This window comes from Musca autumnalis, unplaced genomic scaffold (assembly GCF_047663935.1).
Source record: "Musca autumnalis isolate F117 unplaced genomic scaffold, ASM4766393v1 scaffold_4, whole genome shotgun sequence".
Lineage (NCBI taxonomy): Eukaryota > Metazoa > Arthropoda > Insecta > Diptera > Muscidae > Musca > Musca autumnalis.
In genome coordinates, this window is record NW_027411977.1 from 93,782,210 (window position 1) to 93,801,241 (window position 19,032).

The 19,032-nt window shown below is 34.9% G+C and overlaps 1 protein-coding gene across 11 annotated transcripts in view; it reads left to right on the forward strand.

The window, feature by feature from the left end:
• BtbVII (BTB-protein-VII) overlaps positions 1–19,032 on the forward strand; it is a 76,823-nt gene that overhangs the window by 37,168 nt on the left and 20,623 nt on the right. For all 11 annotated transcript variants that reach the window (XR_012412423.1, XR_012412421.1, XR_012412424.1 and 8 more), the window contains one exon: positions 11,138–12,324. Coding sequence is in view for 7 of the 11 variants with exons in the window: in XM_073982058.1 (XP_073838159.1) it covers positions 11,138–12,324 (1,187 nt within the window). In the remaining 4 variants the exon portion in view is untranslated. The remainder of the gene's footprint in view (positions 1–11,137; positions 12,325–19,032) is intronic.

Genomic DNA, 19,032 nt, shown 5'->3' on the forward strand with positions numbered 1-19,032 from the left:
AGTCATGGAGTGAATATATTTTATAAAGGACAATATAATCTTGTATACATACAGATCTTGATCCTTGATACTGGAACTAGTGTATGACTACTTGATACAGCGATTTATGTTTATTTGGTCCTTGGAATGATTTTCTTGTGGGTTCTTCAGATCATTCAAAAGTTCCTGGAATAAAATGTATAGAAGTTTAATGAAATAACGCGATAATGAATTGTGTCAAGATATGTAGCAATACTTACCACATATATATTATAAATATTTTTCTTAAATTATTCATCGTTTCTATGATTTAGCTCGTAACACGTTCTTTTTTGCATCTTCACTTTTTCACCACAAACGCATCAATAAGTTTTTTTTTAATTATGAACAAACAAAATGACAGAATATTTTTTTCTACTTTGTTAAAAAATGAAATAATGTTGAAAAGAGATTACAAGAGAGAAACATTGTCGATTACACTATTCATCGGTAGTCTATAAAATAGTCAATATATTACACGCCGCATTACTTGTAACTAGTGAATTGACATGATAGGTAGGAAAGCCTATTTCCAGTGACAAAAGCAGGCTATAGGCTATTTTGTGTGCCATTTTTGGGTGTAAAGTAACTAGGACCAATGAGTAACTAGTTACATGCCTATGTCAAAGTAGACAATTGCTATTTATTGAACAACTGGGTTAGAATTAAAATAAATACATATGTATGTATGTAAATACAGTTAGTCAACTTAATTATTGCAAAACCAAAATTATTACAAAATTTAAAATAAAACATCATTTTACTGGTATAAATAAATATAATTTTTAACATTTTTGTTAACAGTATAATTCTTACAGATGTTTATTAATATAAAAAAATAAAAAGTCGCTAAATTTCACTAAACATTTTCTTAAAATTAACAAAAATGAGAACAACTCATTATTTGCACTGTCAACGAAATAATTGCAAAATTCACAACTTTTCAGTCTTTCACGGTATTTTTCGAAAAGTTGGTTCTAATATTTCGTATGCCCACCTTGGACATCAGTAACAGCTCGTAAACGTCCCTGAATTTAATAAATAAGTTTCGGAATGTCGTATTCCAATGGTATTTTTGCCATTCTTCTTTATTGCATTTTATTTAGTCCCCCAGGTTGGAGGGCGGCCTATCCCCAACTTGTTCTTTCTGGTGTACCCATGAATTGTCGATGGGGTTAATATCTAGACATTGGAACGGGGTGTAAATGACTTTGGTACTGTTGTATAACAACCAAGTCTTACATAAATTAGATTTATGCTTAGGGGCGTTGTCTTGGTAGTACTTCTATTGCAATTTGTTTGAATTTTCAGGGCCAAAAGGCCTAAATTTCTTGACGCTTTTGGTTAAATCCTGTTTTGAAACATCTAAATGAACTTCCTCTGTCATTATTTCCTCAAAAATCTGCTTGGTATACAACCCCATAGCATAAATGACAGTTTTCCGAAATTTACAATATGTATTAAACAGGCATGTCACAGATTCCGATCGGAATGGTTTCAATTCCGTAATTTCATTTCGATCGTTTTTGTTTAAGCTTCTTCTGATTCCGATCGATTTTGTGAAACCGGAAAACTTCATTATTTTGTTTAATAAGATATTAAATATAAATTTGTTAATAAAACAACATTTTTATTATTTCTAAGTGTTTTCAGAGTGTTTTTAATGGCAAATTTAAAAAAAAAAAAAATAAAAATACAATTCCGTTTGCAAAATCAAAAGTGGTTTCATTCCGAAAAAGTCTTCGTTTTTCGTTTTCTGAAGAAGCTAAATACGGAATTAATTCCACTTTCGGTCGGAATTCGTTTCTGTGACATACCTGAAATTCTGGTTTTCCATGGATGTAAGGGGCTTTCGCAACACTTTTTGAGACCCAACGTGATAGTACAGCATAATTTTAGTCTCACCAGAAAATATATCGTCATGCCGATACTAAAGATGGCGTGAAAAGTTGTCTGTAACAAGTCTGAATAGTTTCTATATATTGTGCTGTGGGAGGGCAATGGTTTTTACCTAGTCACTCGAGATGAGTGCTTATTATTATGTAGCACTTTTCTGACTCTTCCATGTAACACACTTACTCCAAAATCCTTTTTAATTAAATAATGCAATTTTCTGGTGCTGCTTTGGGCTCTTTCATCCATTTCTTTAATCATTCTCCTGTCAATTGGTGTGGTTACTATTTTGGGCCAGCCATGTAACGACTTCAGTTTGAGCCTGGCTTCTTTCTCGGTGCGGTAAATTATGTTGTATACACTTCTAGCTTACGAGAGGTGACTTTAATGATTTCTCTTTTGGATTTACCATTATTACTATTGGAATAGACCAAATGTAGCATATTTTCCGAAACCGTTTACCTGACTTTCGCTTTTTCTGATTATGATCAAAAATTATAGATCTACATGTCCACATACAATATAAATCATAAAAATGCTTAACTGGAAAAAAATCGGGGGGAAATCCCACGATTTTATTGCAAATTCATTCATTTTGCAATTATTTAGTTGACACCACAAAAACCAGGTACCTATCCTTTTTGACCGTTGTTTTTGTTATTTCCGTCCGATTTCTGAATTTGTTGGCTTGATGTTGTCATTAACAAGTAAATAAACAGATATTTACAAAAAACCCAACATTATTGAACGAATTTCTTGTAGTAATTCCTAACTAAACATCAAAATTTGTGAAAATTCATCGTTTGCAATAATATAGTTGACTAACTGTATATGTTCATATGTATGCTTGCCTTCTTTACCCAAAAAGAATGTTTGCAGTAACAAATAAGTTGAAAAAAATAAACATTTCTGCAATATTTAATATTTTAATAAAATACATTTTAAACGTTTCATCCGCCGTTGTTTACCAAAGGAAATACTCTCTCAGAGAGGCTAATGCAAAAAATCCACCAATTCTCTCATTTATTTTGAGAGAATTATTAAGGTAGACGTATTAGCAACCTGTTACAAAAATGTCTAAAAGGTTTGCAAACATTAATAATTTTCTTATTTCCTTGGCACAACTTCATTTCGAAATTATTATTCAATGTATTGTTCAAAAAATTCCACAAATATTTTTATTTTTTCATTTATAATTTTGTTTTTAAGTTTTTGTTTTCAAATAAACACATTTGTGACATCTACCTTCATAATATTCCCTGAAGAACAAAAAGGTTTTCATAGTTCGATTACCGGTTACTCTCAAAACATTCGATCAACAATTTCGATCGAATCTTGTCATGCCGCTTTTTTATCGTGTCGAAATCTTTTTCACGATCAAATAATCGATCGAATCGAATCACGTAATTAGGCCCCTTTAGCGACTACTTTCGATCGCCAATTTACCTAATAATTTTGTTAGTTACCGGTAATAAAAAACATTTAAAGTTTACCGATTTTTGAAGGTAAAGAAAAAAGAGTTCGACAATTGCATTACTGGTCGATGTTAGATTTGTCAGTTCAAAAAGCCAAGTCCAACCCTTACTTACCTCCCGGAAGAAGACTTACATATCACTCTGTGGTTTAACATACTCGGGCCAATCATGAATAAAAAATACGTAGAAGCATAGGTTTGATGCTGGGTTGGTCGAAACACTATGGTTTCGGGTCAATCCGGTAATACTAGTAATTTTCAACGATTGAAAAATATTGATTTTAAAAGAATTTTACTTATTCCTAGAGAAATATTCGTGATTGTGTTGACTTTCTTTCTAAAAAGCGTAATTTATGTACGTATCTGTATTAAACGTATAAACTTGAAATTGAAATAAATGGTCTGTTCCAGAACTGCAAGAATCTGCTAATTTTTACTATTTTTCCGATAACATAAAGGAAAAAATTTTATCGTAGTAAAAATTAGTAGCTTCTTGCAGGTTCTGGAACAGAGCAAAAGTAAAACAATTAAAAACGTAGGTTCGGCCGGCCAATCTTTTTTACCCTCCACCATAAGTTATATTGAAACAAATCGGGAGTTGGCGTTCTATGGAGGCCATATAAAAACGTGGACCTATATAGTTGTACCTCCAATGGAAACTAAATACAAAATTGTAGCCATTTCCTTTAATATGGGTAAATACTTCAAAATACCGAAAATCGCAAAGTACCGTCCTTCTCTGCGACAATGTTTTAAACCCCCAACAAGGACTATATAAAGGGTGATCCATTTAGAGGTTCCTACTTTCTTTAAAGAAAAAAAAAAAAAAACACAGAAAAGTCAAATTGAAAGACAAATGTTTACTATCATTTGAAAGAACATTCGATGACATTTATTTTTGCAGATTATGTCTAACAAATATTGGCCGAGGCTACGTCTCAGACGGTCCATCCGTTGAGTCCAGTTTGCAATGGGTCGTTCAAGTTTTTCGACTGGTAACTGGCGAATGGCACGTCTGATGTTTTTCCCCAAGACCGGAATCGAAGCGGCTTTATCCGCATACCATTTTGACTTTACGTATTCTCACAGGAAAAAGTCCAACGGTGCGATACGAGACGATCATGGTGGCCAATCGACTGGTCAAAAACGTGCTCACCGAAGTGTTCTTTCAATAAATCCATTAATTGATACAATGTGTGGGAAGTGGCGCCGTTTTGTTGAAACCAAATGTCGCCGAGATTACGAGCTTCAATTTCAGACATCAAATAGTCTGTTATCACGGCGCAATAACCGTCGCCATTGACGATGAAGTCCTAACCGACATCATTTTGAAGAAATAGGGACCGACGATTCCACCGACCGACAAACTGTTATTTTTTTCTCGATGAAGTGGCAGCTCTTGAATCTCTTTAAGTTGCTCTTCTACCCAATGGCAATTTTGCTTCTTTACATACCTATAAGGCCAGAAATGTGCCTCATCACTGAACAAAATTAGGCTCGGAACACACTCCCCACATAACCCGAATTTTCGTAATTAAGTTAAACGTTTTTAAAGGTTTGTAGAGGCGTAACCGTTTCCATGATAAAATGTCAAACAGTACTAAACAAAAATAACATGAACTCGTGACACGAATCTCGCGTGATCTGTCAAGAAAAAGGCTGTTGAAAAAATTACCCCTTATTGTATCACCCGATACAAAACTTTAGCCATTGCGGTAGGATAATGCCGCTAAATCCAAAAAATGGGGCTATATCAAAACATCAACCTGCACTGACAACCTTCTGGGGGAAAGTTTTGTAACCCCAACCACACCATTTCGGTAAGATAATGAGACAAAGACCTTTAAAATACCGAAAATTGGTGGGTACCGGGGTGTACATCGAAACGTGGAGATTGATATAATCCATTTTCAATACCAAACATCCTAGGAGTAATAGAGACTTCTATACTAAATTATAAAGCTTTATCTGAAATATTGCGAGCTGTATCTCTATTTCAACAGACGGATGGAAAGACGGACATAGTTTTATCGACTTAAAATTGTATGCTTTTGTGCGATTCTCTAACTCATTTTTTTGGGTTAACGACAAAAAATGAAATCGCAAAATTATGAATGAAAATGTCAAATAAATGTTGACAACACTCTTGCTATCGGTAGAACTACTTTTTATTCGTCGCTAACTTACCAAAAATATCGTTAATTACCGAAATTATAAGCATTTTAAGTTTACCGACATTTGTCGGTAACTCAAAAAATGAGTTAGAGAATCGCACTACTGATCAAGAATATATGTATGTATATACTTTATAGAGCCTCCGACGATTATTTCGATGTGTTAAAAATGGGCGGAAGGAAAATAGTGCATTATTATTACCATTTATGTGTCAATTCCGTATTGCGACGCGAGTCAATCGTCTCTGCGACAAAATTTAAAAATCGTACTACGTAAAGCGATAGCAAATAAGCGTCGATAACAAGTTATCGGTGATGTAGCGGGGCGTTTTTTGTTTTGATTTAAATAATGCTCTGTTCCAGAACCTGCAAGAAGCTACTATTTTTTACTACGATAACATTTTTTCCTTTATGTTATCGGAAAAAATAGTAAAAATTAGTAGATTCTTGCAGTTCTGGAACAGATTATAAATTAGAAAAAATATCAGTAGTGGAATTCTGTAACTTATTTTTTGAGTTACCGACAAAAATCGGTAATATTAAAACGCAAAGTTATGAATGAAAAGTTCAAATAAAAGATGACATCACTGTTGCTATCAGTAGAACTTTACGACTACTTTTTATTGGTCGCTAACTTACCGAATAACATCGTCAATTACCGAAATTATAAGCATTTAAATTTTACCGACATTTGTCGATAATTCAAAAACTGAGTTAGAGAATCGCAGTACAGAGCAAGTTGTACACAAAAGTTATAGATTTCTAAAATGAAAAGCTCAGTGGAACTATTTTTTGATGATAGTGAGCAAAATATAGTTAAAGTAGCATCTATCAGATGCCACTCAAGAGATAAATCGAATCCTTTAGAATTGCTATCAGTATTGTGAGTACGTTTGGTTTTCAAAATTCATCAAAATAAGTGTTAATTTTTAGGTTTAAGGCCTATTTTCGGCTTCGAAAAGACGCTGTTTGTATATTAAAGGTATTAAAAATTACTTCAAAAACCCCCACAGATCAACAGCAATACAGCCGCCCCTTAAAGGAAGCTTTCAAAAATCCCATGGCAATGAATTTAACCTCGGAATAGCTCAGTTCACATTGTCAAAGGTATTAAGTGAAGTTCTGGAGTTAATAGAGGAAAACTGTAAAATTTGGATTGTAATGTTCTTATCCAAATTAACAGAAGAGGAAAAGCATCAAAATAAAAACTGTTTTTATTCAAAAACAAACGTTACACATATAATGGGACCAAAGGAAGATGTTCGCCATTTATATCTGAATAGAAAAGGATATTTTAGTTTAAAAGTTTTGTTGGAAAGTAATATTTTACCATTTCTGAAAAAAATCCTAAAGTCTTAATTGTTAATATGTGAGGTTAAGAATGTGGATCTTTTGGTCTTCCGGTTTATTTCGAATCCTGCGAGTGGAGCATACGTTGTCAATTTCTACTTCATTCTGAGGTTTTTCTTTTTCTATCTCAGCAGATTGTCAAATTTCACTGTTATTATCATCCCATGTCTCTTCAATTCCGTAGATCGCACGTGAAGGATTTGAAACCATATTAATTTGCAGTAAGTCTGCTACCGCTAGTTCTATCGACGACAAAGATATTTCATGTGATGGTCCACATCCTGTAGCTGTAATGTTCTTATTTTAAGACATAGGTTAGGTTAGGGGAAGTGCATCCACTAACTTGTGACTGCGTCACTCGGAGACCTTCCGGTCCATTGTGATCATCCAGTAGAAAAAAGCTGCAGGAAAAGAGGAGATGGAAAAAGAGAGGATAGGGGGAAAAATAAAAAGAGGAAGTTGTTAGCAAAGTGAAGAACGAATAAATTACAAGAAAGTTTAGGAGTGGAGTAATAGCTTTAGAGTAGGAGAAAAGATTTATTTTTAATGGTAGGCAGAATAGTTGAATTAATTTACGCGTTTAGGTTGCGCTGTCCCAGCCACTTCAGATTTTTGATGATGTTGTAGATCACAGCAGGTTCCACAGTTGAGTAGAAAGTTAGACACGGTGGAAAGTGAACACCTACTAACCTATGCCGTCTACGAGCCACATCGCTGGACAACGACACAGGATGTGCTCGATTGTCTCTAACTCCTCCTCGTCCTCACAGAGTCTGCAGTAGTCAGTAACATCCTCATCCCATTTGATGGTATGGGCCCTGATGTAGCAGTGTCCAGTAATGACTCTCGTCGTTACCTTAACTTCAGCTTTTCTCAGGTTCAGCAGAGAGTTCGTTCTTTTGGCTGACAGAGACGGCCATATGGATCTTGCCACAATGCACCTAGGTTCATTATGCCACAATTCACTGGCTCTTTCGTCAGAGAACGTTTCAATATTTTGAAAGAAATGACAAATGGGTGGTTTGATAGAGTCAGCGATAGCTAGGTCTGTGGACTGCGATCCTCGCCTAGCTAATTCGTCTGCTCTTTCATTACCCAGATAGTCGCGGTGTCCTGGTACCCAGCATAGCCGGAAGCCGTTATTTAGTGTTCCCAAGGCTGATCTACAGTTAAGGACGACATCGGATTTGATTTTGCAGGATTTGATGGCCGGTTCAAAGATTTCTGCATCCAAACTTTTTATCAATTCCGCTGCCTTCCAAATCGCGAAGATTTCAGCCTGGAAGACACTACAGTTGCTGTCTAGCCTGTAGGTGTACTCAAGAGATAGCCTTTCACAGTAGACGCCAGCCCCGGTACCTTCCTCCATCTTGGAACCGTCTGTATAGAAAGCCAGACCGTGCAGAGGGGGGGGGGGGGGGGGGGGGTTACTGCGGTTCCAGCCATCTCTACTAGGTATAACGACGTCTATATCGTCAAATCTCAGGACTGGTGATATATAGTCGCTCAGTTTTCCGCCTTGGTTCACATTTATGCCTGATTCGTTCAGGATACAACCATGCCCATAGGTACAACCGCGCCAGATATCCTGTTCATGCAGCCGTAGGGCACTGCGGGTTGCCTGACACTTAATGCTGAGACTCAGTGGTTTTAAGCTAGCATTGCGTTCAGAGCAGCCTGTGGTGTGCTCCTGGTGGCTCCAGTTATGAGAATCGGGTTTAAGCCCCAACTTTTCCCAATGGAATTCTTACATGAATAAAGTGCAATCAATCCTTTCTTCGCCCTTTCCTCAGCATTCCTGTTCCATCGCAATTGACAGTCCAGGATAGTGCCGAGGTACTTTGCCTCGGGCGAGTGCTGAAGCTGCACTCCATCCAGTGTTGGTGGTACAAATACGCCGAGCTTACGCTTTCTCGTGAACATTACCAGTTACCCTTAGCCCAGCGCGACAGCGTCGATAATGCTCCTTGCATAAGCTCCGAAATGGTTGACGGAAACTTACCGGAAATCAGTAGTACAACGTCGTCCGCATAGGCGACAACTTTTATACCTTGATTGTCCAGAACCGTCAATGTATTGTTTATAACAAGTATTTTAAGACATAAGACAACTATTTAATTGCTCCACAACATCCTTCCACACCTCATCAAAAGTGGCTTTAGTTTCGCCAAAAAGTCTGACTCCATGAGCTACGTTTTTTCAAGCAGCATTTCAAATTGCTGTTTTGTATTAATTTTTACCAATATTATATTAAATAAATTCACTTAAAATAAATGAAAACGTTTCAATTTTTCGTTTTTATTCGTTTGTAAAAATGCATAATGAACTTTATGGCGACAGAATTTGACGTCGTCGGGCGTCTTTTGCGTCGCAATACGGAATCGACCCATTAAACTTCATATTGACTGGTCTTTCGTATGAGGGGTTTCAGCCATAATCGATCATGAAAAGAAGGAAAAAAAATGTGAATGCATTACTAAAATAAAAATACAGGTTTTAGAAAAATAAATTGAATTGGGTAGCATTCATGAAAATGTCGAAAAAACGTCACCAACGTGAGCCATATGCCTGAACGGAAGTTAGTTGAGCCGTTACCTAAGACTGGGCCTAAAACGATAAAGGATGAGGAGAGTATGTGGATCAATCAATTCATCATTATTCGCCGAGATTATCAAAGGAAATGTAAACTCCAGAAGATCAAAGTACTCGTTAGCCTTCCCAGCTCAAAATTGATACTTCATGTTTTCACATTAGGTGGAGAAATTTCGTGAAATTTTTAATATCAGTTCAACGTTAATACTCGGTAGACAGCTCTTATATTTATGTCTTCATACCGGATTGTTAAATTATTTATTTTAATTATTTCTTTAAACATACGAGTCAGGAAGCAACCCGTTACATTCCAGCATTGTTTTCAACATTAATTGTTCAAAATCATGGTTTATCTTCAAAAATTATTCCTGAGTTATTCGAATTCATTCTAGAGATAATCCAGGCAATATTTTAATAACATTTTGATATTAAGTGTATAAAACATCGACAGTTACTTTTTCTTTTTTTCGTATAAAATGTGGATATAAATTATTCGTCAAAAATTGAACAAAAACTACTGTGTTATAAATTCTACTCAAGTCATATTCAATACAAGACAGGAAACAAAAAACACAAGATTTAAATACATATATTTAGTATTTCAAGTAGAAATGTATAGAATTAATATGAAGGTGACAAAAAATAACTTTTATAAATGTTTTACTCTGTAATTAAATAAGATTTTACACTTTTTACATTTCAAATATATATAACATCTTAACGGTATAGGAATCATATCGCCATTAAAGATAATTTTCCTCTTTTTATACACATAAATACATATGTCTATAGATGAACTCGTACATAGCATAATAGGAGTATATATTCATATGATATACATATATTAGACATACATACACATACATATAAAATATATATACAAATATGTTAAAAGTAGCTGTTGTGATGTAAATTTCTTATCTAACATTTAATACAATATATAAATGTAAATAACGGTTTTTGTACGTTTTGATTATGAGTTTTATTGTTTTGGGTAGGACATTGTTTCTTTCAATGGCGTCTTTTAGGTTCATGTTCCAAAAACTCTTTCCCTCAAATCCCCTCCGTATGAATGAAACACGAACATATTCGAAGCCACTTACAATACAACAAACAATAAAAAATATACCACAAAAATCAAATAGAGCCATAGCAATACCATTAATATTTGTTATAAAATTTTGACCAAATTTTATAATAAAAAAGTTAGCGAACGTTAAAGTAGCGACATAAACAAAACAGAAAACAAACAAAAAAACTAAAATATACTACCGAACATGTTTCCTAATTTAAAATACAACTAAAATTACAGTATTATACTGTTAAAAATACAACTATTTAGATTTAACATTACAATATATAAAATATATACTTGAAACAATAATAAGAAAACAAAAATAAAACACGGAGACATAATATATACAATTTAATAAGATGGTTTAGTATAAACCTAGTTTATAAATTTTCAATGTGGAATAACATAAACAAAACTAAATATATTTAACAAACAAAATATTAACTTGTTTCTCTCTCGCTGTACTCACTTAGGTGGCCCCCAGGGCAGGATGTTTGTTCCAAAAGCCAAACTCAATAATAGAACTAAAATGCCCACATTTTTCTGATTATATTATTTCAGATCTTTCTACAACAGCTGGAGTTGGCAATATAATGACAGATGATGCAGTCCATGGAGTTGGAAAAAGTATGACTCAATCTCACCAACAACAGCAACAACAACAACAGTCACAATCTCAAATGGGCACCAAACGCAATCGTGTACTTACCAGACAACCACGTGTTAAACGTGACAGTGACAGCTTATCCAGTAGTCAAATATCACCAGAACCTTCAACGAGTAGTTTAGATTTTGAACCTTTCAATAATTCATCGCAAACATTGTACACATCGGCAACTCACCATCCAATGCCAACGAATGCTCATCAGCAGCACCAACATGCTCACCATCACTCACATGCTCACAACTTTCTATCTGTTCCGCCACGAATTGAACGTCATTCGTCAGAGCCAGCACCAAGTTTGTCGCCCACATCATCACATCATTTAACCGTACCACAATCAACACCTTTCTTAATAAAACAACATTCGGATCCTCTATTGCCCAGTCAACATTCTGGACATTATAGCGGCGGCAGTGGAGCCGCTTCATCATCCAGTGGCGGTAATCTAACCAATCCATTGGCACCTTTACATCGTCAATATTCACATCCGCTATCGGGAAGCGCTACGGGAGCATATCTGGCTTCAAGTGCCCCCCTGCAACATTCTCAACACATATCATTGCCAGAATCTATTTATGAAACCGCTTCACCGCCACCGGCCGGCTCATCGCAATATATTGTCCCTCAGACAGCACAGACACCTACATCATCCAATAGTAACAGCAGCACTCCAGCTAGTAGTGCTAGTCCTACAAAGTCGATAAGTTTGCCGCAATTCCATTCGGCATATTTAAGTAGTGAACGAACTGTGACATCTGCCGCAAGCTCACCGCCCATACCCAGAGTTCCTTCGACACAACTATCCGAACGCAGTGTATCAGAAGATAGTCAAGCAACGGTCGTATCGTGCAACATACACACTACAACAGCGACCAACATGTCAACATCATTACCGTCAACCGCTGTACTTGCTAGTAAATTCCGTAGCTCGAAATCGGTTTCGGCGGTTATGCAATCAGAACGCAGTAGTTCAATACAAACTGGCAGCAGTAGTTCATCGGGTGGTGGAGGAAATTCGTTGGAACACCTGCCTACCTTACGTGTAAGAAACGAGGAGCTACAACGATCGGTATCCTCTCCACAGGTAAGCTATAAGACATAAATGAGCGGCCCAAAAAATGACAGAGATTTGCTTTTTTTTTTTTTTTTTTTTGAACCCCTACCTTCTATTTTTTTCCATGTAATCCAAAAACCTTATGTGTTTATTATATTTTACGGCGATCGGTTAGCGTTAACCAGTGTCACCAGAGGGATCTTTTTGTCCATAGTAATTTGTATGGGGCCAAAGTTGCATTTTCACGAAAATTCTCTAAAATCCCCATTTACGAGGGCTGAACGATAACTATCTGGCCTAACAATATAAACGCGAATATTTAGCATCAAAAAATGATTTTATTGTTTTCTTACGCAGTCTCCAGCATGATTTATACACTTTTTCGTGCGCTCAAACCTATTGGCGAAGCACTTTTTCCACTCCGATTGAGAAACCTCCAAAACATAGTTTTTGAACACTTTTACGGCATCTTCAGGCAACAAAAATCGTTGACCACGCATTTTTCTCTTGATGTGCTGGAATCAAATGAAGTCATTGGATCCCCAGTCAGGGCTGTACGACGGATGACCCATCAATTCCACGTTTTGGCGCTGGTTTGAATCGATGTGTGAGAGCCAGCGTTGCCGACAGTTTTTGGTCGGAAATCGTTAAAAAAATCGTCAACGAAATTTGGAAAATCGTCAAAAAATCGTCATCATGATCCAAAACTAGGTTTGGTTACCGTTTAATGCGATTTTTTAGCCGATAGGTTTGTCAATGAAACTGACAACATAAAATGTACAACCCACAGCAATAAATATAACCCAATCTCACATAAAGGGTTGTCCCTAGTTGGGCAGACCAAAAAAACTCATTTTCTTGAATTGTTTTTAAAGAAATTACCAATTTTTTTTAAGTTCTTTCATCAAGAAAAATAGAGCATATCTTATACCCCGTTTATATATAACCGGATTTAACAAACCGACTGGGTTTTAAATGTCAATTCCATTGCTTATATTTCAAACAAATCCTCTCAAAGAAGGTTAACCCTGCAAAAAGCTCTAATATAAACAGCATATTATACTACTTTTGGTATTTTTGTTGTTGAAAAATATTGCAAAGTCTTGTGGTAAATGGCAATCTGCGAAACCATTTTTTGTAAAAGCGTTTTGCGATGCCAACGATGACTCGAAAACGGATGGGTCGATTACACTGTGCAACATTTTTAAGGTGATCTTGTGCAAACAATTCGAACTCAGTATTTTTTGAAAGTACAGACCCAAACGACAAGAAACCCTAGTCTGGTTTTGTTGTGTCAGATCCAGCTCGGATTTTATGGCCCCATCTATACATGGTTAAATATTGAGTTTTTAAAGAAATTCGGGGCTATATCTCTGAAACCAATGCGAATCTTCTTCTGACCTCTGAAGCAAATTTGTAGATAAGGACAAGGATAACATATTTGGAGAATTAATGAACTCAAAAAACTACATTTATTGCCTCAAATTTCAAAATATATGCAAAAATTACACAATTTTTATACATTTCACACCGTATCTCCAAAACCGTTAATTTTTTCTGAATATTTTCTTTTGGAAAAATATTCCCAGGAATGTAATACACAACTCTTCAGAACATGTCATTGTTGTACAATGCCTCTATGCCGTTGATTTCAGTACATTTTTCAACGACGATTTAATAAAAACGTCAATAATGTAGTGAAATCCGAAATGCGAGAAAGAACTGTTGGTGTGAACTGTGTTTGAAATACGTATTGTAAAAGATATGATGCAAAATTCCGCTGAAACAACATCAAGTAAGCATTTTAGAGTTTCAGAATGTTCTAAAGAATTGTTGAGAACTTTATTTGGAAGATTTTTGCAAAGGTTACCTGGTTCAACTCCCAATATTTTAGCCGATAGTGTCCATAAATTCAGCAATTATGTAAAATGTTCTATACTTTATAGATTTTGATGCCCTAGATGGAGTTTTTCTTATTTGGTTAAAAGATAAGTTCTACTAGTTTAGGGCTACAATATTGCTAAAGACAGCGAGGCCAAATTCCTATTCGTTTCTGAGATAAAGGCCTGATAAAGGCAAAAAGGTGTAGATTTAGCCCGGTTTAGATGAGGGCATAAAATCCGAACTGGATCTGACAGGACAAAAACCAACTAGGGTTTTTATATTCTAAATATGTACTTTCAAAAAATGCGTACTAGAAGTTGTTTGCATTTGCAGTGTTGCATAGTGTTATCGTACATGTTGAAAGCATTTTAAGGACCTATTAATCTTGTCTTAAGGCGAAACAGAATTTTAAACAAACTTTTTTATAAATAAAAAATAATTTAAAAAAATTAAGTTTCAGTGTTTTATTTAGAAATGCACTTAAAACTAAAAAATAATTTGTCGCTTAGCCTCAATATATATATTCTTTCTCATGATAGAATCTCTCAAATAAAACGCTTGCATTTAAATTATGAATGGTGGCAAAATTAAACGGCAAGCGTTTTATTTGAGAGATTCTATCATGAGAAAGAATATATGGTAATATTCAAAAATGTTTTACAATCGTTGAAGTTGAGGTTCACCATTTAATAAGTCGCGAACTGTTAATATATTTTATAAAATATGAATATATTTACATGAACTGAAGTGTTTTAGCCACGATCTTATAATATGGACCATAACAAATAATTTTCGTGGAAGCTGCGTTGGTGGTAATATAAAAAAATGGGTAAAAATGTGTAGAAGTTAGCAAGCTTTTTTGTGTTTTTTCTTGATTTCTGGTCAAACTAGGGAAAATTCAGACCTGAGCTCAAAGAAAGGATTGAAGAATACCCCTTGGGCAACATGATGCTAATGTGTGACTTCTCGATATATACAGTGCATCCCTCTTAAATCGATGCTGACATTTTGAAGTTTTGAAATCGGGGTTTTTTGAATTTTTCTTATAATTGGTGGGCGCAACCAGATAATGACCTAATCTATTTATTGGATTGTAGAACTCGTGATTCCACGTCGTTTGATGTATATCTCATGAGTGTGCTCACCACAGCTCCCTAGTAATAGGAGTCCAAAGTCGAATTTTTGGTGCGTAATTTTTCTTTAAAAACCTATTTTTTGGCTTCAAAATTTACAACTATGACTCAGGTACCCTTGAACCCCGCGTGATTTTAGTTTTTTTCCGCGCCGGATTCAATGAGCCCTACCGCGATCGAATCCATCCACTAAAACCGCTGATATAGATACCCTGAAAATAGGAAAATAAGCAAAATTTTATTTTGACTTATCCGCATACTTAACCGCGATTGCCCTTAATTTTTTTACATAAATGGAATCCTTTATGCACGATTATAATATTTGTCAAAAACGTGTGTCATGAATTTCAGAGATTCGGGAGTAGTATTCGTATTTAACCAAAAATAGAATCAGGTAGCACATCCGCGGTTCTTGACGAATCTGTATAAAATTTGTCTTATTGACGTATTTTTAACAGGGGGTCACTGAAATCGGATGCGCCTTTTAATCATATGAACATCGCGTTATTTTTACCCACATGAAGCATTTTGGTGTAGTAAGATGCAACTGATGGCACACTTTTGCGGTTAAATGAAACATGGAAAAATGCAAACATATTGACAGAGATGCACTCGCTCTATGCGAAAAGCACATGCGCCTCAACTGATTTTAACTATTTCGCGCGTTATACGGTTTTTAACTTTTATGTTTTTTCTTTGATTGTTATATCAATATCACTCTTTATTTCCTAATTCTATTGCTTATCACACTATGCAAATATACTTTCACGATGATAAACTATTTTCCTTGAAGAGGTTTTAGCAAAATAATTCAGGTTTTGTTAGGAAATTTAGCGAAATAGTAGAATAACTCCAAAAATTTTTCTCAAATTTTTCGTATTAAACCAAAAAATATATTCTTGAAATAATGTTCCAACAATAAACTTTTGTCTTTTGTTGTAGCTGCAATATGCAATTTAAAATCCTAATCGATAACATTTTGGTCTCACATTTTTCTGGACATTGTCAAGATTCTGTACGTATTTTTAATTTATTTTTTAGAGATTTTTATGGACTCTGAGTAAGAATAAATAAAATTTACTCCAAGATTCCTTCATTATTTTTTGATTTTCCGCGAAAATGAAAATAAATTTAGCTAATATTTAGGCGTCTACGGATAGATATTAAATGTTGTTACCGATTTATATATACACTAGCAAAGTGCCCGCTACTTCGTATGCGTTAAATACATAAAACAAAAGAACAATATATAATATAGAATGGTGGAAACATTTTGTGTACTAATACGTACGACTTTAGTTCGATTTTTGTCACGCCTACACATCAAGAGCAATCCACATTTTTTGAGATATTTTAATTGAGGTTCTCAGCGCAAATACGGCCTAACCCAACAACCGCCATCCTCATTTCTAGCTCTACCTGTTCCCCCAATTATAGAACTATTTAGTACTTTACATGTAAATATATACATAGAAACCTCCTCCTATTATTTCAAATCCTGTGCCATTTACAACTTTTTACGTATATTTATGGCACATATTTCTTAAATCGGACGTTATAAGCAAATGATAACAATAATCTTAATTTCAAATCTCACGAATCCAGATCTATCCGTTCATCCAATACAAAATTGTACCATACATGGAACCATTTCGTACCCCTAAGTGTACCTAATTCCACATTTTAGGATTCGAGCGCTATAATTTCACCTAAATCCTAATTGTACAAAATGTTGTACTTTTTGTAAGCATAAGTACGCATTTCTAAAACTAAGTACGCATTTCCAAAACTAACCCCAACAGTAATATTAACTCCAAAATTCAAGATTCCAGCTCTAACCGTTAGCTCAAATCCAAGTTGTAGCATATCTCAATCCTACACTCCAACAGTAATATTAATTCCAAATTTCTTGATTCCAGCTCTACCCGTTCGCTCAAATCCAAGTTGTACCAAATTTAGTACCGTTTAGTACTTTTCGTACATATAAGTACGAATTTCCAAAACTTCATCAATCCTACACTCCAACAATAATCTTAATTCCAAATTTCTTGATTCCAACTCTATCCGTTCGCTCAAATCCAAATTGTACCAAATTTAGTACTATTTAGTACTTTTCCTACACATAACTAAAAATTTCCAAAATTTTATCAATCCTACAATTCAACAGGTATTTTAAATTCAAAATTGGGGATGGCAGCTACATCAGATCACCAAAATCCAAATTGTACCAAATTTAGTACCATTTAGTACTTTTCGTACCCATAAGTACAAATGTTCAAAACTACCTCAGTGCTATGTTCAAACGATAACTCAAATCCAAATTTGGTTCCATTTGGTACTATTCGTATCCATAGTACGAATTTCTAAACCTACCTCTATCAACACTTCAACATCAATTTTAATTCCAAATTTCACGATTCCAAATGTATCCTATCACTGAAATCCAAATTGTACCAAATTTAGTACTATTTAGTACTTTTCCTACCCATAACTACAAGTTTCGAAAACTTTATCAATCCTACACTCAAACAGTACTCCTTATTCCAAATCTCGGGTTTCCAGCTATATCCGTTCACCTAAATGCAAACTGTACCAAATTTGGTACCATTTAGTACTTTCGTACCCATGAGTACGAATTTCTACAACTACCTCAATCCTACACGCCAACAGTAATCTTAATTCCAAATTTCAGGATTACAGCTGCATCCGATCACAGTAATCCAAATTGTACCAAATTTGATACCATTTAGTACTTTTCGTATCCAAAGTACGTACTTCCAAACCTTCCTCTTTCAACACTCCATCAGTAATCGTAATTCCGAATTTCAGGATTCCAAATGTTTCCGATCACATAAATTAAAATTTGGTACCATTTAGTACTTTTCGTACCCATAAAACTAAAAATTTCAAAAACTTCATCAATCCTACACACCAACAGTAATCCTTATTCCGAATCTCTGGATTCCAGTTCACCGTTCACCCAAATCCAAATTGTACCAGATTTGGTACTATTTAGTACTTTTCGTACACATAAGTACAAATTTTCAAAACTACCTCAGTGCTATGTTCAAACAATAAGTTTAATTCTGAATTTCAGAATTCCAGATACATCCGATAACTCAAATCCAAATTTGGTACCATTTAGTACTATTCGTATCCAAAGTACGAATTTTCAAACCTACCTCTATCAACACTCCAACAACAATTTTAATTCCGAATTTCACGATTCCAAATGTATCCCATTATTGAAATCTAAATTGTACCAAATTTAGTACTATTTAGTACCTTTCCTACCCATAACTAAAAATTTCCAAAACTTTATCTATCCACACTCCAATAGTACTCCTTATTTCAAATCTCGGAATTTCAGCTATATCCGTTCACCCAAATCCAAATTGTACCACATTTGGTACTATTTAGTACTATTCGTACCCAAGAGTACCAATATCTACAACTACCTCAATCCTACACGCGAACAATAATCTTAATTCCAAATTTCAGAATTGCAGCTGCATCCGATCACCGTATTCCAAATTGTATCAAATTTAGTACCATTTAGTACTTTTTGTTCCCATAGGTCCGAATTTCCAAACCTACTTCTATCCAACACTCCAAAAGTAATCTTACTTTCGAATTTCAGGATTCCAAATGTATCTGATCACCCAAATCCAAACTGTACAAAATTTGGTACCATTTAGTATTTTTCGTTGCCATAAGTACG